Source organism: Rhamphochromis sp. 'chilingali' (genome assembly GCF_963969265.1).
Source record: "Rhamphochromis sp. 'chilingali' genome assembly, chromosome: 11".
Lineage (NCBI taxonomy): Eukaryota > Metazoa > Chordata > Actinopteri > Cichliformes > Cichlidae > Rhamphochromis > Rhamphochromis sp. 'chilingali'.
Window position 1 is genome coordinate 26,563,261 of NC_137938.1, and position 20,330 is coordinate 26,583,590.

At 39.2% G+C, this 20,330-nt stretch overlaps 1 protein-coding gene across 2 annotated transcripts; it reads left to right on the forward strand.

Annotated features, from left to right (window-relative positions):
• The first annotated feature begins 1,252 nt into the window (after positions 1 to 1,252).
• Positions 1,253 to 19,443, forward strand: bcl3 (BCL3 transcription coactivator). Of its 2 annotated transcripts, none has more exons than XM_080895638.1 (10): positions 1,253 to 1,965; positions 2,883 to 3,529; positions 4,304 to 4,424; positions 12,292 to 12,400; positions 16,256 to 16,457; positions 17,138 to 17,226; positions 17,344 to 17,421; positions 17,757 to 17,924; positions 18,393 to 18,492; positions 18,581 to 19,443. In XM_080895638.1, the coding sequence occupies exons 2-10, from the start codon at positions 3,058 to 3,060 to the stop codon at positions 18,811 to 18,813; spliced, it is 1,572 nt and encodes a 523-aa protein (XP_080751764.1). In that variant the 5' UTR covers positions 1,253 to 1,965; positions 2,883 to 3,057; the 3' UTR covers positions 18,814 to 19,443. The 2 variants fall into 2 exon arrangements, with proteins under 2 accessions (XP_080751764.1, XP_080751765.1); XM_080895639.1 differs by lacking the exon at positions 1,253 to 1,965 and adding an exon at positions 2,300 to 2,790.
• The last annotated feature ends 887 nt before the right edge of the window (positions 19,444 to 20,330 follow it).

Genomic DNA, 20,330 nt, shown 5'->3' on the forward strand with positions numbered 1-20,330 from the left:
CCATATTTTACTTTCTATCATCTATGATTATTACTTCACCTGAAGCCTGAATTAAGTCCCTAAAATGTTAAATGAGTGTGAGAAGATGTTCTGTTGACATATATTTGCATCTTCTTAAATGTCACCAAACTTCAGTAACTTCACCAAACTTTCATCCTGCTGTAATCGATATGAAGTGCGTGTTCAGGATCAGGCCGGGTGTAAAAGAAGTAAGCATGTAATTTTCATAAAGGCTGACACTTAAATCCAGACCATAATGCTTGAATAACCCAACAGCTGCAGATCTTGTTTGTATAGTGTCAGGGCTTTTTAGGGACTTTAGACACTATACTTAACTTTCCGTTGCCCACTCCACACTTCAGTGGAAAGAGGAAAGTCCCAAATTGACCAAGGTAATCTGAACATGGCAGAGGGTGGGGTGGGATAAGATTAAAGATAAGAAGATGAGATGTGATTTTTGCATGTGTTTGCATTTTCAGGATTGCATGCAGAATTTGATATCAGGAAAGGTGGGTACCTGTAAGCGTAGCAGTAACATGAATTAACTGATGAGTCAATCTTCCTTTATCCCTAATCCCTTTGGAGATTGCTTGAATTCAGCTCTGATCTGCAGCCTGGTGATATCACCAACTCAAGGCAAGGGATAAACTAATCAAATATTTGAGACAAATGCTGACAATGTCACATTAAGCCTTATTTGAACTAAGGCAGCATTGTGGTGAAGGTGTTAGCACTCAACTCCACCATCTGGCTGGGACCCCGTGCTTGCACAGTTTCTCCCAGACATGCAGTTAGTGGGGTTAGGTTAACTGGTAATTTTTAAATTGCCCCCTAGGTGTGAGTGTGAATGGTTGTCTATATCTCTGTGTTTGCTCTGCGACAGGCTGTTGAGCTGTCCAGGATGTATGCAACCTCTCATCATTAGGGGATCCTTGAAAATTTCAAAAGGGAAGTTTACCTTTCAAAATCTTTTGTCTTTTGTCACCTCTTCCTCATGAAATGTGTTTGCTTGCTATATGGCAGAAACAGCTTAAATTACTCTAAATACAAGGTAGAAGCCATGGTCCAAGCATGTGGCTATGCTTGCACAGTGAACATATTTACAGTAACAGAAAGGAAAACACTAAATGCATTGTTGGAGTAGCTTGTTTCAGTAACCTGCTGGTTTCAGTAACTTTCTGGTAGCTGCACTACTTCTTTGCATAATGAGTTGAGTAGTTCAACTATTCCTTTGCTAGTCTTTGCTTACTGAAAACACAGAGAACTCTGGGGCATGACCTTGATATAGATCATGACATTGAACTATAAAGGTATGGCCAGCGCGTTTGTCAGGCAGGGCATCACCACAGATAGCATACAAAACGATGTCACACATTAATTTGTGGTCTGCTTTATAACTGTCACAATGTTGTTTTATTAGATGTCACAAAATTTAGAAGAGTCAAAAAGCTTGCAAGCTTGATTTTCAAACTATATAGATGCCTGGCACAGACATAGAGACCTACTTATTAGTGCTAACAAGAGGATGGATGGATAGATGGATGGATAGGACTACCCAAATTACTAGTCAGATAATTGCATTAAAAACGCTCCAAAAGCTATAGTAGGACCACAATTATGGACTTTAATTAAAATAAATTGTGCTGTTAAACTGGTTACTTTAATACTGGAGTCCATGTGGACGGACTTTCTTTAGGAGTCAGCCTGAAGTGGTCATTTGAGGAACTGCAGTTCCAATATTGCTTAATTTTCTTTAGCCCTGAAAGGTCTCATTTGGCCACCACCACATGGCTGTGCAGAGCATGCGCAGAAGAGCCCATAACTCACAGCATCAAGTAATCAATGATAGGCCTTCCAAATACACAGGTAAGTAACAAAATCTTAGGGAAGTTCATGCTTCTTTTAGAAGTTACTGCACGACTGGATGAACCTGCGTGAGCCTTCACCTGTTCTGTTCTCTGAGAGGTTGGTGTCTGACTGATTGCTATGGTTTAAGGCTCCTTGGGGCAGTATTTGTTGTGATTTGAGGATATATAGCTGAACCTGAATTGAATTATAAAAAAACAAACAAAAAAGACAGAAAGCAAAGCAATATTCATGTAGTTCCCAGTTAATAGTGTGGCTATTCGTTTATTTACTCATGACCAGTCTCTAGCAAAATAAAATATTTTGCTCTAAACTCGGCTGAGACAGCCTTAAAAAATTATTATGTTTGAATCTAGCATCAAGTCATCTTTTCCTTGACTTCGTCTTTGTAACAGAAAGGGTTGTTTTTTCATGTTTTGATAGTAGTTAGTAGTAATAGTTTCTGCAAGGTAATTTAATGAATACTTTGATTACCTTGCTAAACTGAAAGTTGCTCACAAATCAAAATTTGTATTGAATCCAAATTTAATGTTGAAACATTAAATGTGAAACAATGTTGAACTATTTTAAAAGAAAAAAGTTGTCACCTATTGATCATGTGCTGGACAGTCGATCGACAGTCGACTAGTTCCTCCGTGTTTGTTCTGTACATTGCTATTGCACAGAGTCTCTGAACAAGCAACGAGCCATGAACTTCTTGCGAAATTCGGTGTTAAATGTTTTTAACTTGCATGCAAAACAGACAGATGTCAGAAGTCGGAAATGCAAGAATGCTATGAATTCGTCGCTGTTTTCCTGCCTTTCTTAGTATAAAGTTAAGTGGTAGAATCGTTTTGTTTCGGTTTAAAGGGAAAGCACCGTGTCGCTCTGACACTTCATTAAAAGCAGATGAAAGTCGCGCAGCTGCACTCTACCTTGTCATAGGTGCACTAGGACACACATAAGTACCTTATCTCTTAGCGTTTCTTCACATGTAGACTATTTTATTTTAAATTTTTGTGTTTTTCCCCCCACAGGTCATTGAATTCGAACGCTTATCTAAACCCCACTAGTGACTCAAAAGGAAACAGGGTGATGGTCTGATCGCTGTCCAGTTGATTTCATGGATATGGGAATTGCGCACGGTCGGTTCACTTTGCTTTGACTGATTCCAATAAACTTCTTCAGATCTCGAAGAATCTCTCCCAGTTGATGCCAAGGATCATGACCATGAACGGTACCCACAAGTCGGTTGCCCCAGTGCCGCTGGATTTGCGCACCAATGTCCGAGTGCGTGGGAACGCCGGGGGGACTCCAGCCTGTGGCTCCAGGGACGCTCGGGTAACAGGCGGTTCACCTGCACCTCCGGCGTTCACAGGGGCGGACAGTTTAGATGAAAACTGCCCCACGGTCAGAGGCGTATCGGTCTCACCAACCAGTACTTCTCGCAAGCGTCCAGCGGATAGATCTGCCTCACAGCTTCCTTTTAGGAAACGCCCGATTCCTGTCGAACCGGAGACCAAGAGACTGTCACCGTCTAAAGCAGAAAGAGAAGACCGATTTTCTCCTCCGGAAGATAAGACTTTAGCCGATCCCGTGGAAAGAGTCGGCATAGCACCAGTGACTCCCAGGCAGCTGGAAGGACAGATTCCAAATGGATACCCCATATGCTTTTTCCCTTACGGTAAGCCCTGCTGGCCAACATTAAGTCTAATACTGCAGTATGTTGTGCAACAGCTTTATTATTTTGTTTTGTTTTTAAATATTGTAAGTGTTTAAACCCCAAAGTAAGAATTGGACCATGAGACTATGAGACCATGAGATGTCTGTAAAATTACCATCTGAAGTTTTGATTTCACTGTTCTCCAAAGAAAAACGCATTGAATATTTGTTTGGTTTAACCAATAATACGTGAAATAGCAGCCTGTGGGTAAAATGATCAGACTAGCTGACAAAATGTAGGTTTGGAGGACAGAGCAAGGCACTACATGTTGGGGCATATCATTTTTGTGGTATTACAGGGCATTACCTGCTAATGCTGTTTTGATTTTTAAAACTGTGGCAACAGACAGCTCCTCCTCCCCTTTCTTTAGTGGTTTTCTCTGCCAGTGTGACATTGTGGCAGAAAAGACAGTGAAGTCAGAGACCATAGAGAAGCTACTGCTGCTGAAAATGCCCACTAAGCTATTTTACACCTACTGTACCCCTCATTAGTGTGTTCACTGCATGAATCAAAGTAGCTCATAATTTATAATTGAATACAGCACACTCATATTTACAGTATATGACTTGTAACTTATCCACTTCCTTATTACAGAAATCACTTGCTTGCCAGGAGCTTTTCTAATTATTCATTTATATCTTCATCATTTCTCTTTTCTTTCTCTCTCCCTGCAAACTTCTTTTTATTTCTCTTTCTCATTGTTTCTATTTCTCATTCTGTGTCATCCCTGCTTAGGTCATTACCCAGTGTTCTGCCTGCCTCATCTCTCAGAGCCAAATAATGTTGTGGCCCACCAAACTGAAAACGTCCTGGCTAGTATCGCTCAAGCAACAAGACAAGATGAAGATGGAGATACGTATGTTGATTCTTTTCTTTTTCATTCTGATATTTGGGTGTCACTTTATGATATACAATCAATCCATCCATCCAGGTAACTGGTGTATATAGTAAACTTAAAAGATGATTCATCCACCTTGTGCATGATTGTGTCATTTGTCATTTTGAAAGTCATAACTTGGCACATTTTATGGATTTGAAAATTCAGCACAATCATTTCACTTCAAGAAATTTTCATTAGAGGGACTTCTAAGAGGATAATGGTTTGAAAATTGAGGTCTACTGTACAGTATGAGTCTGAGATTCAAGTCAATCCCAACTTCTCAGAAGTGGTGACTCATCAATTGCCAGATATGAAAGTTGCACTCAGCTTAAACTTTGTCAGAAAAAAGTTTATTGTTACAAAAAAATGTAAAGTTTAAATCTGACTCATATTGTCATTTTTAAACCGTATAACATGGCCAGTGACAGTAAATAGAAGGACATATGCAACAAGTTCAGACTCATCCTCAACACCATGAACATTAAAATCACAAACTGTATGTAAAAGATGGCCATGGTATAATGATTGCAACTTTAGCTTCATGATGGTGGTCATTTGGGAGCAAAAAGTTTCTATAGATATAAAAAGGACATGGAGAGTTAACTTTACAGTGCCACTTAGCTAGCTTGGTTAGGAAAGCGTGTGGGTATATCACATACATATGGGAGTCAATATGAGTTGATTTAACTTAAAATAGCTAAGTCAACTAACATGCATGTACATGTTGGCTTCATTTTTCAGCTCCTGACCACGCCTCTTTATTCAAACATGCAAATGATAGCAAGTGATTATATTTAAGCTATAGGTTTCACACATATCCCATTATCTCAATGTGTTTTCCAGTGTATAGGTGTATGAGTACGCATCCTAATCCAGTTTCACAACAGACGTTTTGAGTTTCACCGTAGGAAAACCATATGCAGTTAATGATGCTTTTGTTTGATTCAACTTTCCCAGTCACCCTTCGTAATGCGACGATACCCCTGAAACTAAAGCAGCTGCATGGAATTGTGCAGTCATATTATTCCTACTGTATTATATATCAAAGTGTTTTTATTAGAAAGCTTTCTAACATTAATCATGTATCACAACTTCTTACCAAAAATCAAAAGGCCCTTGTGATGAAAACGTGCAGTCTGATCATTACTATTGCTTTCACTTTTTTAAGTCTAAACTAAGTTCTCAAGGAAAACTGTTCACTTCAATAAGATGTCAGTGCAATTGATTTACGAGGAACAACCCAAACAACATTAATGTCAATGTCCTGCTGTCGAAGACAAAACTTCTGCTGTTGCACAATCTGGACGTGAGATATCAGTAGCGTTCTTTGTTTATTTGATCTCCATGACTCACCTGACTGTGCATACTGAGTAGGTACAGTCAGTCAGTGTGCCCTCCCATTATTGACTGCATTTTCACTGCTGATAAGGACTTATTGAGATTTAACATACCTAACATATTAACCTGGAAGCTACAGGTATACTATAGATCTAGGCTGAGAGTGATTTGTTGGTATTCACATGTTGAACAATCCAGAGTCAGCTGACTGGTCCCTCGAGGCGTGAGGTGGTGGTAGTGAGAATACACAGGGCACCAGAGGAGTTTTCGAGACCACATGAATGCAAATATTAAACTTTAACGCATGGTTACTTTACTTTGTCAAAATCTACCACCCACACACTAATAAACTACAGAAATTCATACAAAGACACAAAGAATCATGTGACCGAAAGCAAAGCATGTCCAAGAATTTATTGGCACTTTGATCATGCAGTTTCAAAAAGTATCATCATCATTTGCATTCACTCAAAAAAAACCAAACCTCATGATGACCAATATTTAGCCGAGCCACAAGTTAAGTCCCGTGGTATCTTACAGCTGCTTATTATCTCATATTTGCTTTGTAACTGCAATGACATATCCATCTTTAACAGATGGTTCCACGGAAGTAGATGAATGCATGTCTCAGATCAAAAAAAGCTTTAAAAACAACAGTTTTTATTTTATATTCTATTAAAGTAAGTTTTTTTTTTTTAAACCACCTTTGACATCTTAGCTGTGCTCTGATTTTATTTTTTTTTATCTCCACTTGTGCACCTCACAGTTGTACACTAAACTTGCTGTGTAGGCATAATGCAAATCAAAAGTCTGTCTCATTAGCAGAAACTCGGTGCAAGACAGATTAAGTGCAGAAACCTTACACAACACCTAGTCCCTTTGCTTTCGCAGGCATCGGTTACCTTCTTGCTGCTTTGTGGTTGTTTAAAATTTTGTGTGAATTCTTCAGAAAGAAACATTTACAGCACCCTCTCGTTTTTCACACTGTATGCATATGAGTGTGAGTGTGTGTTTGTGTGTGTGTGTATGTATGTGCGTGTATACATAATGTGTTTGATGGTGAGCATGCGCCTGCTTTTACGTCAATGGGATTTGTTCTCAGCGCCTCTGAGCCCCTTAGTTTCGGGAAAACCAGTGAGTGCTCAGTTTTAAAAAGCTGTTGTGGTTTTTCTCAGGTGTCTCTGTCTCTCTCTTTTCTTCTCTGTGTTTTTTAAATGAATGGGCTCAAAAAACCCAAACATCCGCTCTTGACTTCCTCATTTACCGCTTTCTTTCTATCAGGTTCATCTCTCTCTCTCTCTCTCTCTTTCTCACTCTCTCTCTCTCTCTCTCTCTCTCACTCCTCTTTTCTGTTCTGTTACACTGTCATTTCAATGGAAGATGTGCAAAACTGTTGATTTACTTACAGCTCCTACATGTATGCTTCCAGTCAGTCAGTTACATAGTTACATACCATGACATACATAGTTTAGCAATGCTCTTATTCAAACTGCATTTATTCAGCTTTATCAGCTTGCATCCATTCAGTGCATAGGTTTAAACTGACACATTTAAGTTTGATTAGATGAAAACTAAAAAATTATTAGGTTTGTCCTCTGGGAGCATGGATATTTGAGTTGTGTTTAGATGTAAGTTTATCAGTTGAAAAACTCTAAACTGGAATTTCTGTTTTCTTTCTCTTTTTGTGTAATGGTGAGATGGTCTTGAGAACACTAACTTGCACTTAATCTTGAAAGTCCACAAAAATGATAAGACTGAATCACTTATCACTTGCATGTGAAGGATCACTTTTGTTAATGTAACCAGTCCATCCATCCAAGGCCTTTTCTGGTTGAGGACATATAGAAACATATAAAAACTTTGAAAGACCTTCAGAAAATCTGGAGAACTATTATTGAAGACCACTGGCTCTGGTGGCTCAAGACTTTTGGATAGTCCTGTAAAGCCGTTTTACATTAGTTGGCACTGATGGTGCCTCCACAGATATGAAAGTTCAAGATCTTATAGAATTATGAGTGCTTTTGATTGAACTCTAACAGCTAGTATTTCTCCTCTTTAACTTGCATCCATCCACGATTAAAGGATTTAAAATGTGAGTCAGGCCAGAACTGCTTTTTCTTTGCATAGTAAAGTTTTTAACTTGCTCTAGTGGATGCAATGACAAACAGTATATTTATATAATAAACTACTTGCTCATCAAAGTTCCCACATAAATATATTTGCACCATCATAGACTGAAAGTAGTATAATTGTTAATGACGAGCACAGTAGGATGTGAAGTAAGTCGTCATTTCTTGTTAACTGGACTGTGGTGTGACTCTGCTTCTCTTTTGTTTACTACACGTTCAAACTGACACATCATCTCATTGCTCAGCTGGTCCACAGACCACAGGAAATGTTAGGCTTCAGTCTGATCATTCAGTCTGGCTGCACTCTCACCCTCCATACCAAACAGGATACCACATGCCTTCTCTCTCTCTCTCTCTCTCTCTCTCTCTCTCTCTCTCTCTCTCTCTCTCTCTCTCTCACACATACACACAGTTACCATCTGTGTTAAGCTTGGGACTCCTGTGTGCGTCAGGGCTGCTGGGCCTGGGGTTATCTGGGGCTGTGGTCTGCCCCACTTCCAGGAACAAGAAACAGTGCAGTTTCATCTTAAGAGAAAAGAGACACATAGATGATGATATAAAAGGGCTGCGCAAGATAAACAGAATGATAATAGGCATACATGGAGGCAAAGGATCTGAATATTAAGTTTGTTAAGGGTTATTGATGAATGATCCAAAGATAAATCTATTTTTCACACTTTTCTCAGGGCTCAGAATCACAAAACTCTGCTAAAGTCATATATGAATTGCCTGTCACTATGTTTGAGACCAGGTATACTGTGCCATGAATGATTATCTCCTTTACTGTAGTGTTTATTGTGGAGACACTGCAGGTGCTTTTTAAAGCTAGTTATGGGTAGCCAATAACATGTACAGTAAATATAACCAAACCTTTGTTGATGCAGATTTCTTCACTCTGCTGAGCTTAGTTACAGGAACAGGGATCTGCTGAGGGAAGAACCGCCCTGCACACTTGACATACAAAATTGTTTATTGCAGTCACACTTGAAAACTACTCTTGCACAGAGAACATTTGTTTTGCCTTGCTTAAGCGTGGCTTTTAGAATTAAGCATGCATATACATATGCACAGATGGTTTATCTACTTTTTGCATTTATTTTGCATTCTTTTAGTACACACACACACACACACACACACACACACACACACACACACACACACACACACACACACACACACACACACACACACACACACACACACACACATATTTCCTGCAACTGCCAAGTGAATGTTGGTTACAGAACACACTTTGAAGGAATATTTATGATCATTAAATGCCAGGACACAGATAAAAAAAATAATACTGGGGAAATCTTAATATGTAGTATGTAATGTTGAAAATTGTAATCAGTTTAAGCTATTTCTTTTCAAGCGCGACTCTTCTTTAACTTAACTTTGTGTCACTGGGACACATCTCACTTAACTGAGAGTGTTGCAAAGTGTTGCAAGTGCTTTTGTCATTATATGAACTTATGTTTTTGACCTCATATTGCCTTCAAAGGTACTTTTAACTTGTTCTAAAGAACTGTCTCTGTTTCCTGTTGCATAATTGCACTGTATGTCTGATTATGACTTATCTGTTGAAGCTGACTGAGCAAAACTAAAGAAAGCCCCTGTCAGAAACCATACGGCTTAATAACTAGATTTCAGTGCACATAGACCAAGATAGAGGAAAAAGAATGCTGTCTTTGTTAGTGACAACAGGAAGTGACATAAAACTTGTCTGGGTCTTACTGGAAGCTGCTTCTTCTGATAGAGCAAAAAAAGAAAAATGTGAAAACTGATAAACTGTTTTCTACAACATGCCTCTGCACCACCAATCAGTTTCCTGCCCTTCCCTGCCCCAAACCCCGCCCTGTGTTTGTTCATTTGCTTCATGTATAGATCACAGACAGTGGTTTCTTGATAAGGTTGTGTGATAAAGGAACTGTGAGTCAGTGCTGTACATCTACTGAACTTGTCAGTGCAACTTTCAGTGTTATAACTTATATCAAGTGATCAAGCAGAATTGGCTGATTTTGATCAAAAAACAAGCTTTAGTCCTCCACATGTTAAGTTTAAAGGCCACAAAATAATCGCCCCCTTCTTTGGTTATCGCAGGTTAGCTTAGTTTAGCATACATGCTAACGACAGGGAGAAAACAATTAAAAAGTACAATTATGAAGATGCTATGTCTCAGTCATTTAATCTAGAGCAGCACAGCAAAGAGGGACTCATCCAGGCTGGAGAAACTGATCAGGAAGGCTAGCTCTGTGGTCGGCATGAAGCTGGACACTCTGGTGACAGTGGCAGAGAAAAGGACATTAAAGAAACTGATGGACATTATGAACAATGCTGGGCATCCTCTGCACACGGCCATAAACAATCAGAAGAGTCTGTTCAGTGACAGGTTGCTTCTCCCCAAGACAAGAACTAACAGACTTAAAAACTCCTTTGTCCCACACGCCATCAAACTGTTTAACTCCTCTCTGGAGGGGAGAGGGAGGGGAAACAGGAGGACAAAGGAGGGGGGAACAACTAAGCTGTAGTGCCTCTTCACCTCACTGTACAATACCTTGTGCAATACTTTTTGTAAATAGTCAACAGTGCAATAGACTCAATACTTGAAATGTGCAATTCACTTGTATTTTTATTTTTTATTCCTATTTATTCTATTTATCCCCTTTGTATATTTTATTTATATTTGTCTCTGTATTTATATATGTGTGTGTGTGTGTGTGTATATATATATATATATATATATATATATATATATATATATATATATATATATATATATATATATATATATATATATATATATATATATATATATATATATAACAATTCTGTAACTGTAACTTCGGTCGTTGCTGTGCTTTTTGGAAGTCGAATTTCCCAGAGGAACCCACCCGAGGGATTAATAAAGTTCTATCTTATCTTATCTTATCTTATCTTATCTATATATAAATGTGATGTACATGTTAAAATAAAACAAACAAAAAGTTTGTTGCCACAGTAAAGTTGCCGGGCAACCATCTAAGACGTTTTTCCAGGCACTGACTTAGTCTGGCTCATCGCTTTAGCAAAACCACAGCTGTTGTTTTTCGTTTTTACATGCTACGTGTTAATTAAGGTGTTTTTACACTTGCACGGAAGTTATGAACTTTTACCTGAGGACGATGCATGGAGAATTCAGTTGTCATTTATAAGTGGATTGGACTTTAAAACTGCCAGCTTCCTGTCTAAAGTTCATGTGATATATACTTGTGACAGTCTGACAATAGCACAAGTAATAGTCTGGTGACCTGGTTCTCCTACTTCTTCAATAGGCCATGTGTGAACAAAGCTTCATTGTGCTTTAGTGTGTAAGTGCTACTAGGTGGCTTCTAATAAAGACTCAGCCAGGCTCGCTATTGTTCCATTTCCACTTGTTGTTTTAAGTTGTTTATGATGGGGATGCATTAATTTTAAAGGTTAATTCTGTATATGATGTAAAGAACTGCCATTACTCATGCAAGCACATAATCACACAGTAGTTTTGCAGTTTAATCTTGTTAACCTATCCAAAAGGTATTGTTTTATATACTAGAGGACATACAATGTTATAAACAAAGCAAGCATTCATGAACGTGGCTGAGCATTTTTGCTTTGGAGTCAATACTGAGAGCCCAGGTTTCACAGTAAGAAAATGAAATAAAAGAAAACAGTTCTGTCAGCTTGCAGAGCGAGACTAACTTGTCAGGCTTGGTAATTTGGAACAAGTCTTTGCTCATGTGTGTGTCTGTGTATGTCTATGCTCCATCTCTGGAAATGCTTCTGGAGTTGACTATAACTCATTACTTTACACATGTTGCATTATGCCCAACAGTATGTTTCCTAACAAGTAAATAGCTTTGGTTTGACGAGAACTTTATCGTCTGCAACAACTTGTTATACGCTATCCAATACACTTCCTGCAATTTAAAAAAAATTAAATGATTTTCTTCTCCTGACTAATATTGTGGGTTGTGTGCATGTGCTGCCTTCTTTTATTTAGCACAATAATTAGTGAGTGAGTGAGTGAGTGAGTGAGTGAGTGAGACTCACAGATGCAGAGAGAGAGTGGTTGCAGGTTTCTGACAAGAGGTCAGGAATGAGGCACACACTAATTTCCATATATGTACATATATTGATTCATATTGGGGAAATAGTGAAGAGTTACATGTACCACTTTTTCAGCCATGAAGGGGTTTTGGGATTGGGATTGGGATTTGGTTGAAAAGAGATTAGCTTTTAAAGGTTTGATCAATGATAATCAGGTTGAAAATGAGAAATAGGTTATGTTAAATCCAATTTGAAAATGCAACACTTGTTGACTGTGTCATTTTTTTGTGTGCATGTGTCCTTCACAGAGCTCTCCACATAGCCGTGGTCCAGGGAGCATTGGCCATAGTCTACAAACTCATCCAGCTCTTGGTGTTGGGTCATAAAGACGTTGATATCTACAACAATCTCCGCCAGGTAAAACAGATGCATTGATAAAGCTACTGACAAATATACACATGCACACAGTTCTGACCATTAAATGCCAGGAGACAGAGCTTTTATAGTCATAGGGATTTGCAAAGAAATTTAAATAGTTTAAAGCGAAGAATCTTTGCTGATTATGGAGCTGTTGGCATGTGTGGACATGTGCACGCTTGCAGAAAAAGCTTAGCATGTAAAACAGCCTCAGCATGCACAATATATTTCCCCGTCTCACCCTTCTGATAACACTTACATGGAAAAGAAAGAAAGAGGAAGTGAATTGGTTTCCTCCTTGCCTTGCAGTGCATTATCACACACTTACGGTCATGGCAGCTGAGGGTTGTGCAGTGGAATTCACCCTTCCCGGTTTCTCCACCTGTACTTGCCACAAGCCAAAGCCATGCACATTCTGGGAAGGACTATGTGTGATTTCCAGTGTTCTGTATTTTGCACATGGTTTTCTAGTGGTCACTTTCTGTATATGTAGCAAGGGATTTTTCAGTGTTTACATGTAGGATTTACCATGTTGTGAAATTCAGAAAGAAGAAAGCCAATATGATTAATTGGCACAAAAATGACTCACACTAACTCCCAGAAACCCTAGTGTGTTTACCTTAAGTAAAAAAATGTTCATATGCAAAATTACACAGTAAAATTTTCAAAAGCGCCTTTTAAACTTGTATTTTGCACATGTTTTAATTTGTGCAGGGCAATTTTGGATTTTTGACAAATAGATCCAATGCAGTTTCACTAGGGTGACTTTTCCCAAAAAAAATGATGGAGCAGTGCAACTCCCTACTTACTCTATCAACATGTTTTATTGGGATTGTGTATATGGAGTTGCTTTTAAGTGTTTCCCAATCCAGGGCTGTCCCAGGCACTGGTGCCAAGCCAACAGTTCAACATTCTTTTCTCCTTTGTTGTCTCCTGATTTCTGCTGGCTTTCTCTTTTCCATTCCTCAATAGAAAAGCAACCAAGCTTTTTCAGAGCTTCAGTTCTCAAGTCTGGAGTTTGTTCTCAAGTGTGGGGTTTCACACCACATTGAACGCCACAGGCAAGCTTACCAGAAATAATGCTTGTGCTATCATCAGTTGTTGTCTCTCCTCATCGCTGAGGCTTGACAGCATAGGTTTTATGATATCCTGTGTTTGCCCTATGTATGAAAATGCATGCACGCAATACACACACTCACACACACATACATGCACATACACACTCACATTTGAAGTCATACACAGTTATAACCAAAAAGGGAGATTTACAGGCATAGGTCCCGCCACAGTCATTTGCCTACCAGATTGTGTGGTTTTGACTGAAAACCAGGCACAATGAATAAACTTATCAACATGAAGGTAGGGAACTTTTTAAATTTTAAAAACACTGAGTTCACTTCGTAGTCCAGAAGACACAGGCCATTTTCTAATACAAAAAAAAACCCAGGCACAATTAAAATACAACTTATCCAATGATGACAAATCCTGAGTTTCTGTGGTTTTGCATATGGAACATTTTGACAGAGTGTTACTATCAGTATTGTAACTGAAGAGCAGTGCAAGTGTCACGGCATGATTTGCCTTCCACTCCCAGAACTACAACAATAGTATAGAGACAGCTGTTTGATACTCCCACATGCTATCAGCTACACAAACACATACTACAATGGTAAACTTTTGCTTCTCTTACGACAGCGGATAATGTAGCGTGATGCTGACACTGTGGGGTTTGGGGACTAAATCCTTTGGGGCCACCCACACTAAAACGTGCACTGACTGCCATGTGGATTAGAACAGAGACTACCATGTGGACGTGTTACCGTTACAGTGCAGTATGCGGTTGGCAGTTTAACAATTGAATAATTGTTTTCTTTTTGTTTATGGTACGTTGGTGGTATGCCATTTTATTTTTCAGTGTGAGCGTGTGTGCATGTGTGTGCACAAACAAGGCATCCGTGTGTGTACTTTAGTGTCCTCGTTCCGAGAAGTCACATGACCCCTCCCTCCCCCCCGCCTTGCTTTGGGCTGTTTCTCAACATACCTTGCAGTGAGGTTCAGAGGGTAGTTTACAGGGACTTTCCCTTCATGCGCGTGCCTCTCTCTCTCTGTCTCACTTGTGTTGTTTCTCTATCTCCCTCAGTCTCTCGCTCTCTTTTTTTATATCTCTCACTGCATATATCTTTGGTTATAGAATTTGGTTTCTAACCATAGTTGATGAACTGACTGATCCTATCAGTGTAACTGCCAACAACACTGACGTAAGCATGTGATGTTTATTTGTGCAATAGGCCTGGCTTTACCCTCTTGTGCTCACAGCAGAAGACAAGTCTTTGGCGCTTTGTGCTGCCTTCCCCTTGTTTGGAACTGCCTGGGGTTGTTTTTCATGCCTCCAAACCTCTACTGCTGTCATCTTTTTACCTCATCCATGATGATCCACTCATCTTTCGGGAATGTAAGCCTATGAGGACAGACCCAAGGGAAAGAGAAGGGATTTTCCCTTGTTCTCCTGTCTTTCCCTTGGACTCCCCTCTGCCACTTCCGTTTTTTTCCCCTTGTTCTCCACCCCTTCATTCCCTTCCTACCTTTCCTCTTATCTTGGCTGAAATTTAGTTTAGTCACTGTGAAATCTATTACAGGAAACCAAAGCCAGAGCCTGCCAGCTCTAAGGGGGTCTATATTAAAGGCCATAAAAGGCCTTAGTGGTAAAGTAATATCGAAAGGGATTTAAGACATGTCCTTAATGGCGTTTGGGAAAAGTTAATAGTATGGTAGCATTTCATAATATTGTTCTATAGTAAATGTTTATAGCAGAAAGTTCAAATACTGGAAATCTTTCAGGGAACATGATTGTGTATATGACTGTGTACTTATGCATGTTTGTGAGTCATAGGATTCAGGGAAGTTGCATTGACACATTGGAGGAATTCCACAAAGATGTTCTCCCACTGCTACCCTACCTACTTTAATAGTCTTTACTGGAACGAACTCTCTGTGCACAGACACACACACACGTTAGTAGTAACACAGCAAAAGTGAAACTTGGAGAAGCAGTCCGTTCCTACTTGCTGCATTTATTGTGTAACTAGAATAGCAGCTAAAAAAGTCCAGGTTTAAATACTTCCCTTTTATGACTGAACTATGAACTAAGGATTGCTTAATGAACCCCAGGTTGCCTGCGCCCTCCCAAGCCTTAATTGACATAATATAAACAGGATGATACATGGTGACCTCACCCACAGGAACATCCTAGATTGCTAAAGGGATTTTTGTCAGTGCTTACAATATTCATCCAGGCAAACACCTGGTGAACAGTGACTTTTGCTTTTCCCGGCATTGTCGACTGCGGTTCAGAACAGGTTCTTCCTCATTTTCAGTTAATCACAAAGTCTGATGCTTCTACTCTTGTTGACAGTGTTTGTTCTGTAAGATATATTAATTTAAGTGCTGAAAACTTTGCACTTAGTGAGTGTATTTGTGTAAATCTAGGAATACACATGCATAGGTGAAGCCAGCTCATGGTCATTGTGTGTTTCTTCTAGGTGTTGATGTGTTCTTGCTTCTTTTTTGTTGTTGTTGTTTTTTGTCTCATTGACCTTTAACCTGTTGAACAGGTTATAGGTAAACAGAGGCCTTTACAAGAAAACACCGCGTTCTTAACTTCACTGAGAAGAATAGTTATCGTAAATTAGCCAAAGTAAACACTGTGCTTTTTTATGTCAAGTATGTATTTCCCTTGTTTGTGGGCTTTGTGAAAAAACCAAAAGCTTGAGAAACACTGCACTGCATCTTTATGGTTATCAGCTGTGATATATCTGGCTTGTTTAAACTATAATTTTTGTTGTTATTCCCCCTCAGACTCCCCTTCATCTGGCAGTGATAACTAAGCAGGCAAACATGGTGGAAGCTTTGTTGAAAGCAGGGGCTGACCCTGCAGCCTTGGACCGTAATGGGCAAACAGCGCTCCACCTCTGCTGTGAATATGACCAGCGGGATTGCCTGTCTGTAGTGCTTTCTATGCCATCATCTGCCACCTGCCTTGAGATCCGAAATTTTGATGGTGAGTTACTAAAGATACTTCTTGGCATGTATTACACTAAAAGGGTTGCTTACACCTCTTTAGCTCTCACTAAGTGTGATAAAGCCTGTAATTATTTGCAAGCATCTTTTTATCTCAGATTATTATAATTTTTGATTTAGTTTAACTGATTCATAAAATATCAAATATAACATGGTTGGCTAGCAATCAAATTATACTTCCTGATATATTTTCTGTTTATTTTTGTTGTTTTTGTCACATGCCCCCTGTATTTGTGACCCAGTTTACGTTTACATCTATCAGTTGAAACATGTGCACAACCAGGTGAAGTGAATTAAAAACCGCTGACACAGTTTCCAGACTGAAAGCGCTATGAAAAGAAAAATGCATTACTACATTACTACAGTGAATACACCTATTCTTATAATCTCCTTAACTGCCTTAACAGTCTGTTGGTGGGTATGAAAAATGTAAAGCCACCCTCAGGTATGGGTTGGGTTGGTTGTTTTGGGTGTGTGGGTGGGAAGAGGACATTTCCTTCCTTTGTGGTCTGGTGTCAGTGTAGTGTCGCATTGCCAAATCTCCAAGCAGCTTTGAAGACATTTATTTGTACCTCTGTAACTGATATCTGTTTTTTCAATGCGTATAAAATCTGAACATGAATATAAAATGCAGGCTTTTCCTTTTTTTATTATTCTTAGGTTTGAGCCCTCTCCATCTGGCTGTTCTGCAGGGCCGTAAGGATTTGGCAAGAATGTTACTGGATGCTGGAGCTGACATCAATGCCATGGTCAGTCCCTGTTGTACCGACTCAGCACTGTGGGTTTCACAGCATCACGGCTTTTTTGCATTTCCGCTCTGCATTCTCTGACTTTTCCCATGGTGCTTTTTTTTTCTCTCTAATCAGGACATCAAAAGTGGCCAGAGTCCTCTCATGCATGCTGTGGAGAGCAATAACGCAGACATGGTCTACTTCCTCATTGAGGTAATGAATTTGTGTGGGTAGAAGAGGGGAGAGAAGGGTTGTGACTCAGCAGAGTTAAATAATTCTGCTTTTCTCTTTCCACCTCATTATCAGTGCATAATTTTGTATTCTTTTTTCTTCTTAGGGTCCTTTTTAAAGTATTGCAATATAATTGTAGTTTTTCTTTATTTTTAGAGTTTAGCAGCTATGCTGTATATGTGAATCTTTTCTCCTTTCTTCATCACAGACTGCACTCAACCTCTTTGGGACATTATCTCTTGTTTCATTTTCTAAGTTACCGACATCTACTCTGGCTTCCTTTATGAATCATTTTCTGGTGATTTTCTATTTTGCAGAATAGATGTGATGTCAACAGCCAGTCATATAGTGGGAACACGGCCCTACACAGCGCATGTGGCCGAGGTCAGGTGGAGACAGTGCGGCTGCTGCTGAAGAGTGGAGCTGACAGTAGCCTCAAGAACTACCACAATGACACCCCAGTGATGGTGGCCAAGAACAAAAAAGTGAGTGAGGCGATGACAAAGAGGAAAAACAATAAATATAATGGACATTGCTGTAATTCCATTGATACAGTGTTGTTCCTTTTATTCTGTTTTATGGTTGTATGTTCCTGCTTCTTGTGCTGGAAAACAATAAACCTCCTAAAGGTTACTGATCTAACAGTAAATCAGTTCCTTATATTTGTACAAATTTTCAGTCTCTCTCTATGATTTTACTATGGGAATTCACAGCTATGTGTTACATAATTTATGTCAGAACAGATACAAACAGTTGCAAAACCTACTTGGCCTAGCTCTTATTAGTGGGAAGAAAGAGTTGAAGCCAAAATGGGAAGTAAATGTGTGTATCGTTCCCTCTAGAGGCCAAACCTGAATAGTGCACCATTTCCCTCTAGTTATTTTAGTATATCACTATGAGACTTATTTTAAGTCACGTACAAAGTTTTTAATGAACAATAAATTGTTTTACAGATAGCAGATGTGTTACGAGGAAGAGGCTCCAGGCAAATAAGAGTCCAAGATCAGCACTGTATGTCAGTCTCACCAGTTGAGAGCAACCTAACAGAAAACGGTGAGGAGCATTCAAGCGTCTTTTTGTCTCACACACAGAAACAACAAAAGTTGCAGTATTTAATTTATACTCTGTGCTTCTCCTTTAGGGTCTCCATCTCCCAGCCATAGTCGTGGGTGCTCACCTTCAACTACGCCACACATTGTTCATCAGAATGCTTCCCACTCTCCAGAGACTTCCATTTTACGATCTCAGACTTATTTTCCAGTAAGACTTGCATCTATGTCCACACAGTCGAGCATCAAGGAAGCAATCAGACAACATCATGCTGGAGAGGGCTTCACCCAATGGGATGGCGGGGCAGGAATGGACTGCACCTGAAATCAGGCCAAACCTCCCATTTTTCTTCCCTGGACAATCATAGTTTGTGTCCTTTCTCAGGCTTTCATGCCTTGACAGACTTGCCTGCAACCTCCCTGCTTAGCTTGCTGCTTCTAAGGAGACTCCGGTCCTGTACTGACTCTTTGAAAACTGGGGAGTGAAACACTGCTGGAAAACTATGCATCAGTAGAAATATTCCACTGCATGCATTCAAGACTGAACATAAAAAAACATTTTTTAAAACTATGTACAGACATGAGTAAATGACTGCTACGGACCAAAGCTCAGTGAACTCAGAGTCCCATCGTAAAAGTATTTCTAGGCACTTTGTCTTAATTTCTGATTAGCAGATTAGAGGGGATGATGGTATGCAACAAATGTACCTGGCCTTACTTGAACTGTGGATATTGCATTAAGAGTGTCTTCATCATTATGCCACCAAGACTTCTTAAGTTTGCAGTATCCTTGTAAGACTTATATATTGCACAGTCAAATACCTGGTTTCCTTTCTTTTGATAATCTGTGCACAGGCATTGTACCTCTTATGTCTGTTAGTGTGCGTGTTGATGTGTTTTTTTAATGTTAAAAAAAATGTAGATATTTTTATAAATAAAAACAATAAAACATAAAAATATAATAAATCAATATAATAAAAAAATGTGATGTCTTGCTTTAGCTTTATTATTCACCTTAAACCTTTTTGTGATCAAGTATTTATGTAACAAGAAGAAAAGATTAAAAAGGGGTATGATGACAGGCACACAGGTGACAGAACAGGATGTGAGACAAAACAGTTTCCATCCCCTCTTCACTTTCCTTTTTTAACCAAGCCGCTCTACGCCCACCCACAAACCCCTAACACAATAAGCAAGGGTAGCACGAGGGAAATGAAACACCTCACTGCTGCCAAAGCATCATCTGAACATTACAGATAAATCACCAATGTTTAAACACAAAGCAAAATAGATGATTATACAAATCTCTTCAAAATAACTCAAGATAGCCAAGAACACAAAAAACAAATTGCCAACAGCATCTATAATAACACAGATTTTCTCTGTCAGCTTTGACAAAAACATAACACCTTTTTTGTTTGGACATAATATAACTGTGGTGCGGAAAGCTCCACCTGTGCAATATCCCAGTAATAATAGAGCCATTCCCACACTAACAGCATTTGTGAAACTCATGAGACCAGCTAACAACGGGTGCCTGTTATCTATAGTTGGCTCCAAAGAGGATGCGATATTGATTAATAGTAAAAATTATATTCTCTGTTTTAACAACCACAATAAGAATTCACACTGGTATTTGTTATATGAGATGTACGACTTGTGCATAAATTTAAGGCTATCAGATACTGGTTTGGATTTCTGGATGACATGAATATATTTGACCATATTAACGGGAAAAACTCATATTCTTCTTTACTTGGCTGCTCCCTTTAAAGGTTTCCACAGTGGCCACCTCCAGCTCTCATGTCTTTTTGTCAGAGCCCGTGTTTGCAAGGTGTTACT